At 39.1% G+C, this 23329-nt stretch overlaps 2 protein-coding genes across 4 annotated transcripts in view; one reads left to right on the top strand and one right to left on the bottom strand.

Annotated features, from left to right (window-relative positions):
- Nucleotides 1–522: 522 nt before the first annotated feature.
- fyco1b (FYVE and coiled-coil domain autophagy adaptor 1b) lies at nucleotides 523–19727 on the bottom strand. 3 transcript variants are annotated; one of them, XM_027290496.1, is made up of 20 exons: nucleotides 19627–19726; nucleotides 19409–19527; nucleotides 18548–18639; nucleotides 18259–18365; nucleotides 17111–17236; nucleotides 14887–14993; nucleotides 13594–13737; nucleotides 11940–12033; nucleotides 9318–11732; nucleotides 8684–8776; nucleotides 8218–8336; nucleotides 7600–7767; nucleotides 7362–7502; nucleotides 6282–6490; nucleotides 6010–6151; nucleotides 5417–5521; nucleotides 4020–4230; nucleotides 3036–3145; nucleotides 2836–2936; nucleotides 523–2706 (listed from the first exon to the last, which is right to left on the bottom strand). In XM_027290496.1, exons 3-19 carry the CDS (start codon nucleotides 18606–18608, stop codon nucleotides 2861–2863), a joined length of 4428 nt encoding a protein of 1475 aa, XP_027146297.1. In that variant the 5' UTR covers nucleotides 18609–18639; nucleotides 19409–19527; nucleotides 19627–19726; the 3' UTR covers nucleotides 523–2706; nucleotides 2836–2860. The 3 variants fall into 3 exon arrangements, with proteins under 3 accessions (XP_027146297.1, XP_027146294.1, XP_019127755.2); XM_027290493.1 differs by having other exon boundaries at nucleotides 523–2936; XM_019272210.2 differs by lacking the exon at nucleotides 19409–19527 and having other exon boundaries at nucleotides 523–2936; nucleotides 19627–19727.
- Nucleotides 19728–21606: 1879 nt separating this feature from the next.
- Nucleotides 21607–23329, top strand: part of LOC104917755 (chemokine XC receptor 1) — a 15868-nt gene continuing 14145 nt past the window's right edge. The window contains exon 1 of the mRNA XM_019272146.2: nucleotides 21607–21708. The gene's annotated coding sequence lies outside the window, so the exon portion shown is untranslated. The remainder of the gene's footprint in view (nucleotides 21709–23329) is intronic.

Raw genomic sequence — 23329 nt, 5'->3', positions numbered from 1 at the left:
ACTATATAACACCATATCCAGTAAACTTGGGTTTAATTAAAGAAAAAACAGGTTCCCCATTTTAATTATGACTTGTTTGGTGATTGCTACTTGCAGCTCAATGCTAACATAAGCATGCTTCTGTACTAGGCACACAGTGATCATTGATGGCATCATCTTAGTTTAGCATGTTAGAATGCTGATATTCACTAATTAGCAGCAGTTACAGTATAAAGAATGGACAGCGTATGCATGATGTTACTTGTAGGTTTCTAAAGAGCTGTTTTAAAGCTCATAGTCTGCAGCCACATTGTGAACTATGCAATGGGGATATGGGAGGATGGATGGGAGTGTCAGTCATAAATTAAGCATTGGACAAATTATAATTTTGACCTTATGGCTCTATAATGGCTAAAAAGCCAGTGAGAAGTAATGATTACTGTATTATCTCTGTTATTTTCAGCATAATGAGAATAAAAAAGCATCACTGTGATATATACAGATATAATACGTAAATATAATACAGTAAATTAACACAAGGAGTTATCACACTGTCCTTATTTATTTGTCCACAATCTTAAATCCATTGTATTATAAATCTTTAGTATGTAAATGATATTTCAATAAAACATTTGACAATCATTTACAGGTTAAGTCAGAGGGTGAAAGCTTCCCTTTGACAAATCCAGCATTAAACATCTACAATCACACTCTCACTAAATACAAATGAAATGAAAGAAACATTCAGTAACTGGCACAAAAGGCTCATGGGATACAGACTGACAAAAAGCCCTTTCAAAAGTGCATCACACAGCTGTCATGTAACCTTTAAATAGAAACAATAAAATAGACAAATGTGTGTCCCCAATATATTTGGCAATATATCACTCTTCTTCTTACTCTGATATTTATAAAAAAGTGTTTTTCCTCATCTTCATGTCATGTTCAAAATATAAGTTACAAAATGGTTTTTAAAATAGTGGAAGACATTTTGTAAATAGCAAAGCAGTGTTTCTGTATATTCTAGTCAGTACAATCAAATGAAAAGAAAAATATCTGGTGATTGAGAAATAAAAAGGTAAATTTGAACATTAAAACCTTCAAATTAAAAAAAGTCCATGTAAGACAACTTTATATATAAAAGTGATTTTTTGGACTGGTGTTATTTGAAGGCTGTATGCTGAGATTCAGTTTTCTGTTTGACACACTGCAGAACATTATTAAGTAACAGCACAACAACAGTATGCAACTAATACTGAAGAACAAACATCTAGAAAAGCGCTCAATAAATAAAAAGTATCCTCATTATGATTAGCTAAAGGCTTCTTTATGCATCTTAAGACAAAATGTCATTACAGCTTCACTAAAATTGAATGCTAAAATCATCATTTGTCAAAATATGAGCGATGATTTGAGTTAATTAATTAAAGCACTGAAAGTTTTCGACATGTGATCCCTATTTTCACCCATGAGGGCGAGGCAGGGGAAACATGCACATTCTTAGTGTTTGCATGCATAGAAATCTTGACCTCTGTTTGTCAACTGCAATTATCAGAAACTTAAAGTTAAAGCCCGTTTCCTGTTTCATTAAAACCGAATGATGTGGAGGTTTTATCGCAGAAGTCCCGCTTCTTCCTGTTACGCTTCGTTAAAATCGAAACACAACAAATTCTTGTAATTTCTGACAGCTGAAAAGGCAACAAACTCGAAGATACTGTCTCTATGTGAATTCGAACTTTGAACGAGCATTATGAGGAGTACGTTTCTCCTCTGCTAAAGGTTAATTCTACAAACAGCATGATGTCAGCACACCAATTTAAAGAGTTAGTTCAATCAAAATTTTCGCTAGAGGTACGTTGAAGCTAGTGAAACAAAGTCAGTTAAGGTCAAAAGTTAAATAAAGTAAAATTTTTCAAACTTAAAGTAGTTTAGGCAACTAAAATAGCTAAATTAACTCCGTAGAAGATTGTCAGTTTACTCATTGTTTCCAGCTGTGTTTCATTTGTGTAATATTTGTATAAACCACGGCTGAATGCTCTGGAAATAGATACAGCGATGATATGATTTGTCAGTTTACCTGTGGCAGCTCATCCTCCTTCAATGTCGCTGGGTGTGTTAGGCCATTGTGGGTGATAATGTGCATATCAATAAACAGGATTCAATATTGTATTTTTATATTTTTGTTCTGTATCAGTGTGATTTATCACACGTTTGTTTCCCTAGATGAATCAAAATCCGATATCGGACCGGTTCTTTTTATCCATTAACAGCTTCTCAGTTGATTTCCTGGGAAATTTCTTCAAATGATAAACATTGATATCACAATATAAAATGAAGACATACTGTGATAGAGGATTTTGACCATATCTCTGACTCCAAGTGAAAATGCTTGTAACTGTGCACTAAGCACATTAATCCATGTTAAAAGACAAAAGTCTTACTGAGAACAAATCTTCATTTATGCAGTAAAAAAAAAAAAGTACAGGAGGTGTTGGTGCTGAGAATCTCCTCACATTTAAATATGCAACAATCCTCCAGTCACCTGCAGTAGGAGTGAGGTTTGATCCCCTTAATGCTACATTTAAACTAGAACGTCAAGCTTTTTTATAAAAGGTAGTGCATGCTCACATTCAGTAGTGTAACATTGTTTTCCTTCATTGTTTACAGCCTCTGTTCCTCTCGATCAGAATTCATCCGATGTGCAACGCTTCATGATCGAGCAGCGAGCTGAGAGAGAGAGAGAGAGGCGTTTTGAAAATGCCACAACCTTTCACTGAGGTTGCTAAACGTCAGTAGACTCTGACCTACGTGCATCAGCTTAACCACCCTGAATGTTTTGAAAGTCAGTTTTAAAACCTGCTCCTCCTTCTTCCCGTCACGCTCAGAGGAGGTCAGTTCCATCGTAGACCACAGGCTTGTCTAGACTCAGATGATACAGTACTTTCTTGGAGATGAACCTGATTAAAAGAGCAGACAGAGGAACTATTGCTACATGTTTGCAGAGAGAATTATCACTTCTTTTTTTAAACAAACACACGAGGCAAAGAGTGACTGACCTGGAGAAAGAGTTGTCAAAGATGAGTGTGTATTCTCCAGGGTTTCTGGCTTTAAGCTCCCCCTGGATTGTCTCTTTGTGGGAGTTACAGCGAGTCAGTGGGATCAAGACCTGTGGAGAGCAAAGGGCAGACACCTTGTTTGACATTTATAACTACAGCAGAGAAATGTATTTCTGCGTGCATTAGGTACACGTCTGAAAGGACGACTGAATCGGAACCCTTTTGAATCCTTCATTGAATCTTTTCAGCTAATGTGTTTGGTGGGGAATGAAGGCATCTCAGTATCATCCCTTAAACACAGACCTCTACTGTAATAAAAGGGTGTAGGGCTTTCACCACACATCGGTTACAAAATGTGGCAAAAGCCCAACAGAATTGCTGATTTTTCAGCATACACAATACACTTCTAATCACCTGAAGGTGAACTCAGTGCAGATCACAGAATACAGTGCAACACCGACTGTAAGCGGAGCACTCACCAAAAAGTACTCCTGTTCGAGAAGTATGTAACAAGAAGTATGTAACGCTTTAAGTCACGCAACACTAAACTGGATCATACTTTATGGAGAAAATATTTTCTGGTTGTTGACTCACTAGTTGTTGATCATAAGTGATGAAAACATAATTGTAAGAAATGCACCAGTACATCTGCCCATATTTATGACAGTGGTATTGTTTTGAAACTGGGGTTGCTAAATTTCTACATAATGTTGCTTTAAATCTTCTTCTTGCAGTTGTTTGGTTGACTTTGGTGAGTCAACCAAAGTGTTTCCACACTTTGGAGAATTTAGGCTAAGGTGGTTTTCCTTCATGTTCAGTCAGTCTTGTTAACAGCTTGTAAGATTGTTAATTTACTGTACGTCGATAATTTGAGACAGTGCCTGTGGTGTCAGAAAGAAGGTTTCTCCAGCCACAGAGCTTTATGAGTATTTTACCAATGGATCCAGAAATCACGTTCCCTTTATTCATTTGCTCATGCATCACCTTGGCTTGCTCCAGCGGAGTTTCTGTACTCTCTCTGTAGACCACACTGAAGGAGATGCTCTTAGGCTCAGAGGTAAATGTCCAGCTGACGGTAGGACCAGGACTGCTCGTGATGATGGGGATGGTGCTGTAACAGCTGGATTTAATGAAGAGCTCTCGCGAGCTGTCCCCAAACCCTGAGATGTCGTCCACCGTGAAGCCGACAGAGAGTCTACAGCACAGGGAATGAAACAGGATACAAGAGAGAATTTTTTTAAGTTAAGAGTTTTGTTTAATTTAAATTTAATGAATTTGGTTGTATCTTGTTTGTTATTTTTCTGTTAGCCCACACTGAAGACAAGATGTCCCTTTGATAACAGAAATAATTTGTTAGTGGTGTGTTGGCAGATGGAAAAGAGGAACCTTATTCATGTTGCACTCCAGGTTTCCCCTCAGGCACGGCATAAGATTCAGCAAAACACCAACAAACGTATTCAGTTCATTATCAAAAAGGTTTTGTGAAGCAGTGGGCTGAAAGATTATAGAACTAGTCACTGATTATTTTTCTGCCAAACAATTAATCCACTAACTGTTTCAGCTCTTCAGTATTGTGCAGAATGCACAGAAGGTTCATCTCTCAACATGTTTTGACATTATAAAGTTTACTGAAAGTATCAAGTTGCTGCATTTCTATGTAATTTCATATTTCTTAGTAGAGCTGTGAGTATTTGTCTTGATAAGTACATTAACAGATGATTAACTAACACATGTGTTGATATTTTTCAAGCAGAAATGCCAAATTTTTGATAGTGGCAGATTCTCAAATGTGATAATTCGATGATTTTTTTTTTTTTCTACATAAAAGTTAGAAAGTTTGGACAAAAAGATTTGAACACATCACCTTGAGTTCTTGGAAATTAATTAACTTCTGACATTTAGACTAAATTATTAATTGAAAGAAATAATCAGCAGATTGATCTGTTGCTTAGTCCAGTTCAAACTTGTCGACTTTCTGAATGTTCAGGATGATTCAAGACTAGATTGTGTCTTGATCCATTTCCAACCCATTAAAATGCAGATTCTTATAAGAAAGTCAATATTAACACCAGTGTTGATGTGTTTCACCACAGTGCAGTTATATTATTGACTATAAAAGCTCAAAAAACATGTTTACCTGTGCTGTACTGCCTTCAAACTTTCTCTACGGTCACTAAACAAACCTGCTCGTAATTATAATAGAAGTGAAACTGTTCCACAATCCAACATTTGTGAGTTTCATGTTTTACTTCCCATTTTGGGATTTAGAGTTTTACCAGAAGACCACATGAGGAACTTCCTCTGAAAGTTTAAAGTCTAACCTTGTGACCGCATCCACATGTAAACACTGTTTACCGACTCTCACTACATGTGAAACTCACGTAAGCTCTCCAGACTTCAGCAGGCAGATCTCCGCGTCCTGTACCGCAGCACTGAGGTCCTCGGTATCTTCTGATGTGATGTCTCCTGTGCTGGCACTGCTGCTTCTAGAAAGAGGGACACCCGTCACAGATTTATACGTAAATTTAGATCAATTTGAGGATTTTCACTTTCACATTGAAGTCTCAAAAGATCTAACTTTAAAAACGCTGCACAGAATAAGATTAAGACTGCCAGAAAAATATTTAACATTTAACTATTTGTATTGTCACTGATACATACAATAAAAATAGACACATAACGTTGAAATAAAGAAAGTATACTCATAATACAGCTGTGCAGGCAATGTAAGTTCAAATATGTGCATTTGTTATAGCACTACATCATTTTTTAATGGTGATCTATGTAGAAACAGCAGAAGATGTAAATCAATCTTCTCTTACTGCTACAAAAATGTACATTTAGTACAGTCAGTGGTGGCATATTACTGTAAATAATCTAATAATAATAATAATCTGGTTCTTTGGTTACTATTAATCTCATATTGTGGTTACAGTGTCAGTCCCCTGTGAGTGCATGCATGTTCAATATTTACAGTTGTGCTGCCCCCTGCTGTCCGTGTCCAGGAGAGCAGGCGGTGGAAAAGGAGAGGGCGTCGCTGTCGTAGACCCCGCTCACTTCCTCCTCCGTGATGATGTCAAAAACACCATCGTCCTGCTTGTCACCTTCATCTGCTCCTACAAAATAAACACCAGCTAAATGTTCATCACTCCACTCTTTCTGCACTGTGCATGTTGTTACCAACACACACCAACTTAAAGCAACAGTCCAAATACTGTGTGTGTGTGAAGGTGTGTGTTTTGTTACCTGACACACTAGTCACAGCTCTCCCAGCCTGCAGCAGACGACTGAAAGGTGTCCCCGGTGTGCTGTTAGTCACTTCCTCCTGTGGGTGGCGCTCAACTACTGCACTGTGCTGGTTGTAACAGTCCATGCAGCAGCGCTCTCTGTTGCCGCCCTGCTGGGTGCTCACTGTGTTACTGCAGCAGTAGTAGCAGAAGGGACGCCCACACAGTCTGCAAATAGACGTATTACGATTAGTGAGTAATGATGGATGATTTCTTTTTTTTTTTTTTTTTTTAAACGTAGATTATTTTAGGGTAGAAAGGAAAATGACAGATAAAAATGCATTTAGCATGCAATATAAAAATGCTGAGAAGTCACGACAGCAAAAGCAAATTTCATTTTTAGCTTTCAGTTTTCTGACAATCCCTTCAGCAGTGCTGAAAAACAACAAGTCTCTAACTGGATCTACCTGCTCAAGACAAAAGTATCATTTTTAATTGAGTCCTCAAGGCAATAAAAAGCTTAAAATGATGTGTTGTAATGTGCGATCTGTCGCCAAAAGCGTTCCTACACTGCTCCTCTAATGAACTGTTTAACTTGTTAATCAACATGCTCGTTGTGTGAAACCTCACAAGCAAAATACTCTCTATACCCTGACAAACATAAATGTTTTAGAAAGCTCAGAAATCTGGACTTAAACTATTAAATGTTACCACATGTTGTTAAAAAACAGTTTAAAGGTGTAAACTCATGTACTATCTTTATTTAAACACATTGACACCACATAGGTTGGGCTGTATAAGTGATTTGACTTCACTTTGGGTTACAGTTGGTAAATGTGAAGTGAAATACGGAAACAAAATGCCCTCAGACGTCAGTAACTCAGTTCTCTCTAGGTTTCTACATAAATCAAAAAAGGAAATGGCATTTGGGTGGCATGAAGTTTTACGTTTTGACAGCTACAGCAGCGTTTCAGGAAATGTGCTTCCAGAAATAGAAAAAAAAAACACTCATCACACTACCAGTTTAAAAGTAGCAGCATCGACATATTGGTTGTCGTGGTGATGTGTATATTGTTTAGTACACAGAGGGCCATCTGACCTGCAGTTGTACTTGCGGAGCCACCAGCTGAACTGACTGTGACAGCCCAGACAATAGTTGACGTCCCTCTCTGTCTCCTCATCCCGCAGTTTCTGCTCAAACTCCAGGGCATCTGTCTTCTGCCACAGAGCATCTTTCTCCCTGCAGAGTGGACCAACGAGTATGTTTGTATACGCAATAAAAAATACTGTACAGAAAACCAAAGTGCTGAGGTAATATGAATGAAGCACATTTATACCTGATGAGTTCTACAAGCCTTTCCTCCAAATTGATTTTGGTGCGGTAAAGATCATCGAGTTCAGCAGCTGTCCTAAGATCAATGCTCTGTTTGTCCTGTGTGACTCTCCGTAGATTTTCACTCATCTCCTGACAGGCGAGCTGAGCCACTGCTAGACCGTCCTCAGACCTGCATGACAAGTTAGACAAGTTAATTTGTGTTATGTATAAAAAAACAAAAAAAACATGGATAGATTGTGTCATGTGAGACAAAAACCCTTTCTTGGATTAGTTTGGGCGGAGTGTTGAAAGACAAACAAAAAGGGGCAGATTCCTGAAAATCAATTTCTTCTGCGAGAAGCCGTTCACGTCAGTCATAACGTTGCGCTATTCACATCCAGAGCACAAATGCGGTGCATGCTCCTTAGACCAAAACCCACTTACAGTGACTTATCGCCTTGTTGCCGTGTCCGCACACTTGTTATTTTTAGGCTAAAAACAGCAAGAAAAAGTGCGACAAACCCTAGACGAAGAACACTAACCACAGAAACATTCGGATGTAAACACGCAGGATTAGAAACGTTTTTTCACAGAGCTCTAATTTGGTCCAGAATGTGTGATGATGAATACTGTATCTCACCTTGATAAATTCCCTTTCAGATGGATTATCTCGTCTTCTTTCTGCTGGATGAGATTTTCAGACTTGGCCATCTGGATGTTTTTCTCCTCAATCTGTTGGCAATATCTCTGATTCTCAGCCTGCAATCAGTACAGCAAAGCAAGACATTATTTCTGGTTCTTTGTGAATTACGCCTGTGACCATAATGTTATGATTACTTCAATTGCCGATATACACAATGTAACTGGAAATTGTGTTACCGTCCATCAATCCTAGAGACACAAATACACAGAGCTGTACATATGTGTACTTTGTCACATGTTCGTTTAGTTGAACAGTTTCATTTCCTTGCTTAAAACCACTTGCTGTAGTATCGCTATGCCAACAATGCTTTAAAAACACTTTTTGACTGCTTTAGTGATTAGACGAGGGGCTAGAAGAACTCGCTAGATTTTTAGGCACATCAGGAATCAGGGTATCCTCTCACCTCGAGATGTTTGAGTGCGGTCTCCAGGCTGACCGCTTTCTCCTGCTCAGTCGTCAGCTGTAATTTCACTTCCCGTAACTCCTGATTTACAGTCTAGATGAGAAAACATATCGCAAATTCAATCAACTGATGGCTCAGCAGATATTACGGTAGATTTGCTGACCTTACCTAACATAAAACAATCAAGCGGTGTGTTTAACACGCACCTAAGTAACCGGGGTGCTCAGAGAAATCAGGTCACGCGAGTAATCAGAGAAGACGTGCTGAATCTGTGTGTACATGCAGCAGGCCAGGAAGCAGATTTCTCCACAGAGTCTGAACTCAGCAGTGCAAACTGCTTATTAAGACTTTATGTTACTTTCAGTCAGACTTATGAGAATGCATTATTACATATAATGACTTCTCCTTTCATGGAGCTGATCTCCCCCTCTCCCTTTCTGAGGTCTAACACACGTATACTTAGAGCCAATTAAAAACCATATGGCAGAGAAATCAGAGTTTCTCTAATCCCCCTAACCTTTTATTAATAACTTTTTGACGTAAACTTTAAGGAATCAGCTTGTACCCAGGTCACTCAGGTGCATCTAAACCTATCACATCATACTCCTTTTCTTTAGTTGAAGTGCTGACTGACCTGGAGCTCGCTATCCTGGCTCATGGCTCGGCTACTAAGCTGGAAGCGGAGCGCCTGAATCTCTTCCTGCACAGTTTCAGCCTCCTGCTGAGCCTTGCTCAGCTTTTGCTGCAGCTCCTGCTTGGTAGCCAACAAATCCTCCTGGTTGTGGAGCTGATCAAGCAGTCTCTGGTTCTCCTGACGTAGCTGCTCCACGCAGGTATTCAGTCTCTCTGCCTCCTGAGTCGCCTCCTCCTCCAGCTCCTGCAGCCTGGTTGACAAACCCTCCCAGCGCAGACGAGCTTCTTCGTTCTCAGCAGTTAGCATACACAAGTGTACACCGAGTTCGGCAGTTTCCGTGTTGGCTCTGTGGAGAGCCTCCCTGGATTCACTGTTCTCCAGACACAAGGCTTCGTAACGCAGCTTCAGTTTATTTAGCTCCTCTCTGGAGGCCGTCACCTCTGCAGCCAGACCTGCCCGAGCCTGAGCCTCTCCGTCCCGTTCTCGGACAAGAGCCTCCTCTCGCTCCCGTGACCGGAGAATCTCATCCACATGCCGGCGGTTCAGCTCCTCCACCTGGACTTTGAGCTGTTCTGCTAAGACGCGGAGGTCCTCTCTGGAGGACTCTGTCACCTCCTGCAGGGCCTGAACTTTCATCTTCTCCTCACTTCCTGCTAGAAGCTGGGCCCTGAGCTCTACAACCTCTTCCCGGAGCCGATCCACTTCCCTTAGGTTGAGTTCCAGTTGAGCCTCAGCTATGACTAGCCTGAATGGGGCCTCTTTGGTTTCCATTGAGGACGTCTGATGCTCATCGTGAAGCTTCTGCATTTTTTCATTGCTCTCTGCAGCTCCTTTTTCATCATGCATCTCTCCGGTCCTGTTCTCCAGCTCCTCTGCTCTCACTTGCAGAAGCCCACATGTGATGGTCTGGTCTCTTAGTTTAGCCTCCGTTTCCTGAAGTTTTTCAAGTAACTCTGCTTGGCTTCTTTGGGACACTGTGAGGTTTTTGTCCAACTTTGCAGCTTTGGCAGTGAGTGAGTCCAGGTCCAGTTGAGTTGTGGCTAACTGTTTCTTTAATGAGGACTGAACCTCAACAAGCTCTGCGTTCTCATGCTCCAGCTTCTTTAATTGAGCATTAGATACTTCCTTCTGTGCCAGCACCTTCTGGACAGTCTCCTCCAAATGCAGGTTTTCGTCCAGAAGCTTCTTCTCCCGATCTTCCACACACATACTTGCAGCCTCTACTCTGCCCTTTAAGTGCTTCTCAGAGGCCCTCAATGAAACTAGCTGGTCTAACAAGGCTTCCCTGCTCTCGGTCAGCTCTATAATGCTCTCCTCAGTCTTCTTGACTGTTTGGAGTAGCTTAGCGTTCATTTCCATGAGATTGCTGCATTGGGTTTTGCAGTCCTCAAGGTTCTTGGTTTGATCACAGGAAACATCTTCATTATCAGCAAGTCGAGAGCTCAGACTTTCTTTCTCAACATTTATCTTCTCCAACTGCTCCTCTAAATGCTTGATTCTCTCTGAACTAACGGCTAGCTCCTTCTCTCTGTTTTTTAGGGTTTTTCTTACGTCCAGGATCTGGCTTTCGAGTTCCTCGTTCTGGCTAGTGCTCAGGCTACACCTCTGCTCTTCCTCCTCCCTCTCCTCCTGCAGTCTTTTCCTCAGCTCCTCTGCCTGCCGTTCTCTGCACTCCAGTGATGCTTGAAGACCCTGAAGCTGGGCTCTCAAGTTCCCCGTCTCCTTCTCCTTCAAAGTCAGCGCCCCCTGAATTCGACCGACTGCACTTTGGAGCTCCTCCAACCGTTTGAGGGCCTCCTCGCGTTCATCATGGGCTCCGGCTTTCACTTCAGCCAGCTTGTCCTCACTGTTCCTCAACTCTTCTTGCCTGAGTTTTAACTCCTGGGACAGACGCTCAGAGTGTCTGGCCCTGTCCTCTGCCTCTCTCTTGGCCTCCAACCTCTCCTCCTCTGCTTTCTTGAGTTTATCCAGGAGTTCCTGGATTTTCCAGGCTGAGTCGCAGTAGCTAGCAGTCTGTTGTCCCTTCTCTTTAAGAGTCTCGTCCAACTTAGAAAGAAGCTCCATATTTTTGTTCTCAGCAGCTGTGAGTCTGTCTTGAAGTTCACTGTTTGTTTGATTTATTCTCTCCTGATTATCTGTTTCTTGGTTTCTTTGGGTTGCTGTAGACACGGAGTGGCCAGAGGACTTCTGGGCTGTTGATAGCTGCCCTTGAAGGTCTTTAACCACACTTTTCAGCTCAGCAGCCTCTTTGCCTAACTCCTGAACCTGTACCAGAAGCTCTTGCTGTCTGAGCTCGGACTGGTCGAGCTCAATGCGGAGGTTCTCTGCGATGCTGCAAGGAGAAGGTTCCCCCAGTTCACCGAGGTCACCAAGGAGACTGTGACTCAAGTCTGGGATTGGGAGAAACTCCTGCGCCTGGTCAGTGAGTGGAGTGATAAAACAAGAGAGCTGGTCAGGTGCTTAAAGTCACATTTATACAAAGATTTGTGCGGGATTGTCTATGTAGAGCAGTGGTTCAGTCAGTGCAGGGGAGGTGTGAATGAACAGGAAAAAGTGGGACATGTGGGACAAAGATGAATGCCAGAAAAAGTGAGTGTAGAGTGTGTATGTAAGTACGTGTACCTGTAAGTGTGAGTAACTGCCAACGAGACTGTTGATGCTGGAGCAGCGACTGGGAGCCTTCCACAGGAATGCTGATGAGGTGCCTAACGTTCGCCTTTGACATAAAAGAGACACCAAACATTAATATCTGATTAATGGTAAGAGCAAGAGAAACATGCCAACCATGAAAACAGCACAAAGGAGGAACTTCAGAATACAGAAGTGAGTATTTAGGCTGTCTTATACCCATAAAAAGAACAATCTAACTCTCAGTTTCTAAGAGCCAGGACATTATTACATTTCTTTGAAATGGACTTCATTTTAAAAACTGACATGTGTTGAAATATGCTTGCCTGTTTTTTTCCCAACTGTACAGAAAGACAAACCTTACAGTGGTGCATGTTTAGATGACCTCATGTGCACTCACTGGTTATTCTACCAATAAATTGAAGCCGATAAACGGTTACAAATGACCTAATCCCTTCACGGAAATAAAAACCGCATGTCAGTATGTACAACTACTTTCTTCTCTTACAGTATTGAAACGGTTTTCTGTCCTTAGGTTACACGGGGTCACGTGTCCTTGGCAGTAGCAACTGTTTGGCTTTGGTTGACAACCGCAGCAACACTGCATCAGCAATGTGTTGACCAGGGTCGAAAGAACTGGATGTTGCCTTCATAAACATGATAGATAGCTTGCAGTTGACGTTTCTTTAACATAAACAGTGTCTCCAGACTAGAATGTGCTGACGGTAACACAAACATGGGTACACTAACAGTCTCTTTGACTAATTCTGGGTGTATAGTATTTATGGTGTTATCTGTAGGGGTTCACAGAATGTTCTTCCCTGCTGACCTCACCACTGATTTCAGCAATTTCTCCATAACAGAAATCATTTTACCGTCCAGTCACGATTCATGTGAAGAAACAAAGTGTGAAGGTTTGTGTGGGTGTAACCTCAAATGATTTTAGGCTGGTCGTGGGAAAGCAGAACAAATATTTGCCCTGAAAATACGAAAAAGAAACCACAAAAATACTCGTGTGCACGTTATCGTAATACTGCATCTGTTCTGTGTAATGTAACCTTATGCAATAGCCCTTCAAAGAACAACTGCATTTCAGGCTGTAGTTTGTGTTGTTGGAGGTGTTGCAATATATTATAGGATTACAATTTAAAATCACAATAACATCATGCACAACAACAACAACAACACAAATAATGCTTCAAAGAAAATCACGTTCCCTGCCTGTAGAGTGATCGCAAATTGGTGACAAGGATGTGAAAGGTTTTGGCAAAGGTGGTGACGTGAGGAACTGCGATCAACACTCGCTCTGTCAACACCCACATGCTCGCACACACATTTACACACATACAGAAAAAGAGCTGTGAATGTGCAGAGTGATCAGATAATTAAGTGTTACTTCATGTCGTGAAATACTCAAAATTGCCTCACCAGAATTTTATATTAGCTTCACTAAACGGGCGTGTTATTTCAAATTACCTAATGTCTGTCTTCGATCAGTTCACAAGCCCCGAGGCGAAAGAGAGGTATGCTTTTATTTCTTTAATTAAGTGTCAGTTTGTTTGTTTTCTCCATCCAAACAACACCCTGTTTTCTTCAACAAAAGGGTTATATAAATGTTAACACATATGTAATTGTTGGTATTGGTTACCTGGCAAAGCTTGGCCAATCAGCATCGAGGTCATAACCTCTGGCTGCCACATCAAAGTGTATCTGGTTGAGCTCATAAAGATGGTTGATGATGTCAGCAGTGAGATGAGACTTGAGGAACGGACTCCGGTCATAATACCAGTCACTGCATGAGAGAAACACATTTTTTTTGACACATTTGACACAAAAGCAATGCATTTTGAATTTAAATGACGCAGGGACACACTCAAAAATGTAAATGCTTTTGGCCACGATAATCGTGAAATGAAATTCTGATATGTTGACAGCTCCAGTTTACAGAACAAAAAAAGAAATAAATCAGCAATTTAACCACGAGAGTACAGCATACAGAACCTGCATGATGCACAGCATGCACATGTATATCTTTCAGTGCGCTCTGGTTTTATAAATGATCTTTGCAAAACAAAGTGGAGCACTGAGCTCCGGCACTAACAAATGAGAACAGCTGACCAACTCCCTCTGCTGTACTTTATAAAACTCCAGGACAGCTCTGGCTACTAACTGCAGCTTTATCCTCTGTGTTTATTCACCTAATAGGTTTTAATTCACTTACATTTGGTTGGTTTTATTGTTGCAGTTTTTATGTTTTGCTGAATTGGTCCTTATTTTTTTAATGCAATTGTTCTTAAACGTCTTTCTCTCTTCATTTTTCTTATTACATTTTATAATTGTATGGCCATTTATTTATGTATTCACTTTTTTGCTAGATGCAATTCATTGTTTGAGTCGCATGTTTCCATGAAAGGTGCTAAATAAATAATTAATGCAGACATGAGAGTAGTATTGAGATCCTCATCTAACTCTTTGCAAGAAAGCAAATAAGAGTATTTACTAAAATGTTGACCTAGTTCTTTAAATGCCTACATCACATGCATGTAATTTGAGAAGCTGACAGGCAGCCAATGTGACTGAATTCATTTTAACTTCATCTCCCATTTCATTTTAAACAACACTCAAAATATATATATAAATATGAACGATAAAATATTATCCTGGTTAAATAAACACTGGATAATGGACAAACAAAACTGACATTTGGTTTGATTAAAGGCTGAGAGGAAGTGAGATGAGAGTGTGGGTGTCTTTGGTTAGACAATAAGCGTGTCATGTTCTCTGTAAAAAACAGAAATAGGACAAAAATCAGGAAATGAGAAGGACACTTCCCAAGAAGGGATGATGCCAGAGTGTCTCAATGATATACAACGTTTCTAAGTAACTTGAAGGAGCAAACATGCAAACTTGATACAGAACATGTCTGTGTGTATCCTCTGACCTTGTGACCTTCTGGTTTATAAGACACTGCTGCAGTGTGTCAGCAAGACGCTGGTGAACAAGTGAGTAGCGGATGAAGGCCCTTCCTTTCCCCAGTGATGTCTTCAACTGAGGACACACAAAAATATACACTTTAGTGTACCTTCACACTGTACACACACACAGACCTTACTTCAGTAGACAGCAAGTGTTCTTTTAGTCAGTATCATACAGGTCAAACTATTTAACATACATAATATTAACAACATGCTTTCAGAATAATCTGTAAATGTGACAACAGTTACTACTGTAGGACATTAAGAGGCTAGTCATTTTAAATAAGGTCATGACTAACAATTATTTTCATGATCGATTATTCTGCTCATCATTTTCCATCTTAGTTGATTATTCAGTCTATAAAATGTCAAAGTTCCAGGATCTTCTCCCGCAAACAGTTGAAAATCCAAAGACATTCAAATGATGATGATATTACACAGAGAAAAGCAGAAAATCCTCACATCAGTGAAGCTGCGGTCGGGAAACGTATCCGTTTTTGATTTAAAAATTACTTAAAAGAAAATAAGAGTTCTCTTTTTCTGTTGATCAAAAAGCGATCTAGATGACCCCAATTTAAAAATTGTGTTTTGTTCAAATATTTCACAGCACACAACATTTAAGGATGTCTAAGTTTAAAGGCCAACGCTGCATAGACGCTAAATCTACAGTGGCTGTCTGTAAGCTCAGTCTCTCCAATACATTAGCAGATGGAGGGATTTAAATAAGACAACAGACACACAGATCCACCATAAGGACACCAGCTGGAGACTTACGTCAGTGACTGACAGACAAGAAACAAAAAGAGTAAAAGAAGAGTAAAAGTAATATTTTAAGTAAAAGTACCAAAGGTTTCCAACAAGTAATTAGCAGTCAGCTGATACTGGTAAAACTATAAAAGGGAGAAAATAGTGACTTTTGTAAATCCCAGAGGAAACTTTAGACCACAGATATGTTTCGCTAATGAATGAGCGTCAATTAGCATAAAATGAGACATGTGGTCTTGCTATGCTTATGAAGCAGGACTTACTCAGTAATTAGCTCTCTAGTGCAAGAACACAGCTTACTTAGAATAGGCTTTTTTCCTAAAGAACAGAACAGCGGCACTGCACTAGAGCCAAGCAATCATTCAAAATAATTTAATGCTTGATCGAAAGGAAATCTACTGGTAATTTATTTTCAGAATAGATTGTTTTAGTCTCTTTTAGGGCAAATGTGTTGAACATTTGTTGTTTCAGGTTCTCAGATGTTAAGATACTCTACTCTTTGTCATACACAATATGTATTTCGACTATCGGTCAGATAATAAAGACAGCTGAAGATGTAACATCACCCTAGGCTCTGAGAAAATGTATTTATCAATTAACTGAAAGAATAATTGGTAGATCAATGGGCAAGAATCATTTGTTTTACAGCCTTACGCTGCACCATAACACACCACCATTATGTATCCATTTCCAGAAGAGGAGGAGGTCTCGGATTCTCTTCATCTTCATTCTCATCATCAATAACAAAAAGGACAATAGGAAAAAAAGGAAAGTAAAAAAAAAGTCTGTGCAGTTTTGATACGCACTCATATTTCCATTTTAGAGGGATCGCTGAAATTATTCACATCAGATCATCGGTTACTTTTTAGAGAGTAAACAACAAAGGACTAGTCAGATAAACAGTTAGGCAAGTCACAGAGAATAAATTGACAAATATTAAATATTACTGACTAGTTCTTGATCCTCAAATGTGACGATTTTTTGGTTTTTCTTTGTCATATATGATAGTAAATTAAATATCTTCACTGTTGGTCAGACAAAGCAAGCAATTTGAATGTACTTGTCAGTTGCAGCCCTTTTAGAGAGAACAACATGAAGCTTTTTAAGCACAAACAAACTCAACATCAGGCACACAGACATTAAATACAGCACTAATTCACCTACAGCTCTTTGTGAAGCTCACCGCTGTGAATTCCTAGGACAGAAGAAGTTAGGAAGAACAGTACAGCAGGTACGGTTGTAAGGCAGAGAGTAAATTAGCAGCACTGAGTCTTACTGTACCTGACCGAGCAGAGGATTAGTTACACGGTTATACAGTCACTGTGTATTTGTGTGCGCAGCACGCCCTGGCAGGGCTGAAACACTGAGGGTGATTGTGTTTTTGTGTGTGTGTGTGTGTGTGTGTGTGTGGCAGAGGAGGATTACCTCGGGGATGGACTTAACAAAACGGATGCCATCGTTAGCTCCCTTGATCTTAATCAGGCAGTCGCAGAAGTAATCCCAGTAGTCTTTCCTCTGACCGAGAAAGGTTGTCTTCTCTTTCTGGTCAAACTAAGAAACACAAATCGCCTCATTATTGCGTTACCTCACAATGTGGATTGCACAACAGATCTGTCTGACACTGCTGTGCCAGGCTGGTGATTTGGTTCAGACTGTAATTAACAGAACTCCTATGAATTTCCTCTCTGTTCACCTGAACCTCTCTAGAGCTATGGACCCCAAACTGGATGACCCCACCATAGTGACACAAGAAATTGGATGGGACAGGGATGGAAAAAAAACATTTATATTATTTACTTTTTATTTCTCATTTTGAAATACTCTTTTGTGGTTTGTAATAAATAAAACAATCTGAGAGAGTTAGAGAAAAAAACAACAACAACAAAAGGACAGTAGGACTTTTTAGAGCCCAAATGAAATATCATCAGATCAGCCAGTACTGACCTCACAGAGATATCAGCAGTATCAGCATATATGTTGTCTGATCTGCACTGATATTACAGGACACAATGCAGAAAAACACGGTTGAGGTAATTTAGTTTGATTAATTATGTTCGATTATGTGTTTTTTCCTTTATTCTTATTCATAATTCTTCAATTCTCAGTGAGGTTTTCTGCTTTAGTACACTGTATCCTGTCACACATCTACATCAGCCCCAAAGCTCTGGTGCAAATTGTTCATGACTCTCAGCCTGTGACAGGAGGTCATTTATTTTAAGGGTTTACAATCCAAAAAGGTTGTGAATCACAGGTCTATAGCATCTGTTTGAAATGTCTTTAACTTGTCACAGGCTGTATAACTTTGATCGGGACAATCCATTCGAACAAAGATGATCCTTTCTGTTTTAACTTGTTTATAATTCACCAGTTTTTCATAAGAAAAAAAGATGGAAGTGAAGACAGAAAACATTAAAGCAACTTTATAATTATTTCACATTTATCTTGTTGGTTTGGTGAGTCACATGAAAACACTTGTAAACTTAAAACAGGATCGTCCTGATAAACTCTAAAATAAAAGCGTTAATGAAGTGTTGCTGTACTCATTGTTACTTTCGTTGATATAATAAACACACCTGTAGCAGGTATTCCAGTTTGTAGAAGAACTTGTGCAAGTTGCCGCTGTCATCAGTTACCGGTTCACCACACTCCCTGTGTTCCTTACTCAACTCTAACACAGCATCTAAACGAGACAGTGACAACATTGTTATCGCATACAAAACATTTCTTAGATCTGAATGCAGATTCTACTTTTATCTCCTGTTTGGTCCATTACCTGTATAAACACACACACATATGCATACGTCATGCTGCATGGCACGCACAAGACAGTCAGACATGGAGGTTATTTTATAACTTAATTACCGTGCAGATCTCTAATTATCCTCTGCAGCTGATTATCTCCAACTGATGAGGAGGAGGCCATTGTGTGGTGAGGCCAGTGGGTATCAGGTTATCTTCATGTTGGGAATAAAATAACAGAGATTAAGAATATTCTTTTTAATATTTCAGAAATTATATAAAAACCAGGGGTCTTCAACCAGGGGTCTGTGACCCCGAGGAGGGTCCACAGAGGTACTGCAGGGGGGGTCCGCCAATTTTTTGTCATAATAATTGACAATTTTCACCAAAATTATTTGTGAGAATTTAAAAAATAGATAAAGTAAATTGCATTAATATGCAATAATTAACTATTTAACTTTTTTTTATCAATCATAAACACATATAGGACAATAACCCAGCGTATAAATGGGTTAATAAGGTGAAATAAAAGGTGAATAAAGTAAGTTATATTAGGGCAGGCCACACACAAATAATGAATTACATGTTGGTGGTCTCTGTTCTCATCCAATGGGCTGAAAAAAGGTTGAAGACCCCTGATATAATAAACACAGCTGCTCATATCCATGAATTATCAACAATATAAGGCTACACCTGTGCCCAAATAAACAAGATAAACAAATACATTATAGCGTGTGACTGCAGCCGATAGGAGGTAAACATAAAAACAGTGCTGTCCTATATTAGTTTGCTGTAAAAATCATTTGAGAAACAAACGAGACGTTTTAAATGTAACAGAGGTGACATCAGTGAAGTTAGCTCGTCAGAAGAGGCACGTTTACATCACGACGACAGGTGAAAGCTTCTTGTTTTCATCAGGTAACACTGACACCTTCATCTACAACATCTATAACATCTATAACAAACCATCTTGAGCTGACTCACCGGTAAATCACCTCCAAACTGCGTAAAAACGCGACAAACCTCGACATAAACATGGATTTATCAGAGCTGGCACCAGACACCGGACATGCACCTGTTCTCAGCTTCTTCGTTTCCTGGACCTGTTTAATACATTTTTGTACGACACAAACCACCGCAGCTTGTTTGTAAATAAAGCAAAAGACTTAAATATGAAATAAACAGTTGGATAAAACGCGTACTTTGTGTGTAAATGTGTCCAGTGTCCAGTTTTGTAGTGTGAGACAGCAGAAACTTGCTGCCGTTAAGGGGGCGGGCCTTCAGGGGGTGATTGACAGGCCTGCCTGCTGGAATATATAGTTTGGTTGAGAATGCAGGTAAGTAAACAGAAAGCTCAGGCGAGATTTAAAAGGACAAGATGTTATAAAATACAAGAACATCTATATATAATAATATATACATCTAGCTTTCTGGTATTTGCTCCCTTTTTTTTTAAATAAATATATTTTATTATACACAGTTAGATGGGGTTGGGTTATATTAAATCAAATCAAATCAGATTTTATTTGTATAGCCCAAATAAAAAAAAGGTGGAAGAAACCTCAGGAAGAGCCACAGAGGAGGCATCCCTCTCCCAGGACGGACAGGGGTGCAACAGATGTCACTTGTACAGAACAAATCAACACAAACATATTGTACAATTACAATAAATGATAAAATGACAATGAATTACAATAAATGATAAAATGACAATGAATTATAAATGATTACTGTAGCAGTGGAGCCTGTGATAGAGATAGAGAGACACAGATGCACAGCAGCAGCAAATGATCAACTAACTATAAACTGTAATGGAGATATGGTAGCAATGGTAGCAATAATGACAGTCATGCAGGACCACAGCAGCAGCCACGATCCAAGGGGATTTTGACAAAATAAGTGAAGTAGTTGGCCAACAATATAACTTCATCAAGATGTGTTCATTGTGTGATATATATATATATATATATATAATAAATAAAAAACTACAAGGTAAATTTAAATAATTTTCTATTGTACATTAAAAAAAAATAATTGTTTTGTTCTTTTTTTCATTGTATTGTTAGTAAAGAAATATCCATCCACCCATCCATCTATCCATTACATGTGACCACTTATCCTCATCAGGGTAATGGTGGGGTGGGAGCCTATTCCAGCTGACTTTGGGACTTTGAGAGGTTAAATAAACACTAAAAACACTCCTCTGCAACTTTAAGGTCATTCTCAATAACTGTTCTCTGCCTGCCTGCAGCTGATTTTGCTGAGCCTGTGAATTGTTGTAACTTTGTATGTTCTCCCCATGTCTGCGTGGGTTCTTTCCGGGTACTCCAGCTTCCTCTCACAGTCCAGAATCATGAACCTAATAGGTTAATTGATGACTCTAAGTTGTAGTGTGGTTGTTTGTCTCTATGTGCAAAGAGACAAAAGCAATATTCCACCACTCCCACCCTAAGTCAGCTGGAATAGGCTTAAGTCCCACCGTGACCCTGATGAGGATAAACGGTTATATGAATGGAAGATAAGATAAAATAAGCATTTAGTGAGGTGAAATTCAGGTGTTGCTGCAGCATAAGTTACAGAAATAAGTACAGATAAACAGAGAAAGTAATCATTTGGTAGAAATTTAATTACTGACTTTTTGAATAATTGTAAAAGTCAAAAGTTAAAAGTAATTTATCACCAAAAATGCCAAAGATTCGAACATTAAGATTTGTTCCATTTCCCCAGATGTGGGTAACAAAACATCTGTTTTAAATCATTAAAATTGAATATCTCTTATTCATTAGATAAAACAACAGCAAAAAAGTAACCTTTCTGTAACACTTTATAGACAAACGCCAAATCAATTATTCACATTAATGATTCACAGTTTAACATTAATGAATCTGGGCCCTGAAGGTTTAAAGGAGACTGTCACAGTAACAACAACACCTCATGTATTCTTGTTGGTATTCTTATTTGTGGTGACAAAGTTGCAAAGACAAAGACTGAGAAAATAAAAGAGTTTATCTGCACTGTTAGAGGCGTAACAATCAGCCAACAGTAAATCAAAACATTTGAAATCTTAAGTACACTTCCAAAGTATGAAAACAAGTATAAACAAATAAGGGGAAGATATCATGTGCGGATGATATGAAAATGACGTTTTCTGTTCACCTTTTCGGTTACCTAAAGGACCAGTTCAGTGTTTCAGTAACATTTGCAGGGAGGACTCTGGTGTGTGTTGAACATCCACCTGTTTCCACATTTTTCAGATATCTGTTGCAGTGAAGACCACTAATAAGGTAGAGTACAGTAATACTGTAACTAAGGTTTGGAAAAAAACTAACTTTTTATTACCTTTAATTACCTTTAATGGTAGCCATGTCAAACGTTTTGGTTTTATTTGGCATCTTTAGCATGGACGTGTTGAAGTGCAGGTGACTGCAGCACCCGTACTTAAACATTTAAAATGACTTTCTCCTTTCTTTACTGGGATTTACTATACATATGTTGTACACTAGTGTGTGATAGAGGTTTGGCTGCTTTTATTTATTGTTTATCAATGATATATCTATAATATTATATTAATACAAGACATGTTGGATCCATGACACATGAGCAGATTGATGTGTGTTCATAAATTTAGAGTGTCATATAAGCAGGGACATCACTGATTAAATAAGCTTCAGTACACCGTTTTTTTATGCATTAGTTCAGTGTTCCTGCTAGTGTTGTTGCTGTGGCTGCTTTATGTTGGTTTGCATGTGAAACTGTGAAAATGGAGGGAACCAGAATTTTCACAGAGAATATGTTCAGCGTCTGTAAACGGCCCTCAGTAAAGTCTGTGGATGACTGGAGACTTCAATAGAATTCAATTATTTTAAGACCTGAAAACACATTTTCTTAATCAGCAGTTTATGTCGTGTGTTGGCGTCTTAGATCAAAACATAATTTTCTTCCAAACTTGGAACAATTTGGGTTATTTCACCCCTCAGGGCAAAGAGTCCCACAGGGCCATGCTTTGAACAATCACAAGAATAATATACAGAACACTTTATTAATGGACACATATTGTGAAACAAAGTGTATTAACTGATTGTGTCCGCCAAAGGCATCTACAGTGTCCTAACTGAACAGATGGTTGTTGACAAATAGGCAGTAAAAAAACATTTTTTTGTAAAGCACCATTTTTGAATAAAATAATCATAGATTTATGTAGTGTGAAATCTGACATTTGAGAAAATATAAGGGGTCAATAACTTTGTCAATTCTTTCACAGTTTTTTTTTAACATTTTCACTTAACAGTGCCATAAATTTGTCCTATGGTGTGACGTTAAAAACAGAAAAGAAATTAGTATTCAAATACTATATAAATAACATGAGAGAGATGTATCTTCATTGTTAAACACTTATTTACATATAGTGTTATTTATGTAATATTAAGTTATGAATAACACTATTTTTATCCCAAGAGTTGTTGGGCTTTTTCAATAAATCTAATAAACGCAAGTCACATTTTGCTGTCAACCTTTCAAAACTGTTGAAAAACATATAACAATTTAATATGATTAATGATTATATCTCTACTAATGCAATATTCAACTGTTAGTATAGGTATTTTGAGATAGAAACACATTTTTGAATTATTATCTTTTTTGGCTACTACTTTTCCTTCTGCTCCTCTCCTCCTCTTTATCCACCTCTCCAGTTCTCCTCTTCTCCTGCTCCTCTCGACCTTCCTCCTGCTCCTCTCCTCTCCTCTTCATCCTCTTCTCATCCTCTCCTTCTTTCTTCATCTACTTCTCCTCTTCTTCTCCTCCTGCTCGTCTCCACCACCTCATCTCTGATCTTAATTTTATGTTCCTCAAGGTTTACGGGTTGAACATAAGCCAATCAAGAGGTGTGAGTCAAGCAGCATGGTG

The sequence above is a fragment of the Larimichthys crocea genome, chromosome II, assembly GCF_000972845.2.
Source record: "Larimichthys crocea isolate SSNF chromosome II, L_crocea_2.0, whole genome shotgun sequence".
In the NCBI taxonomy this organism is placed as follows: domain Eukaryota; kingdom Metazoa; phylum Chordata; class Actinopteri; family Sciaenidae; genus Larimichthys; species Larimichthys crocea.
The sequence above is the reverse complement of the archived record's forward strand: the minus strand, read 5'-3'. Positions and strand labels throughout refer to the sequence as shown.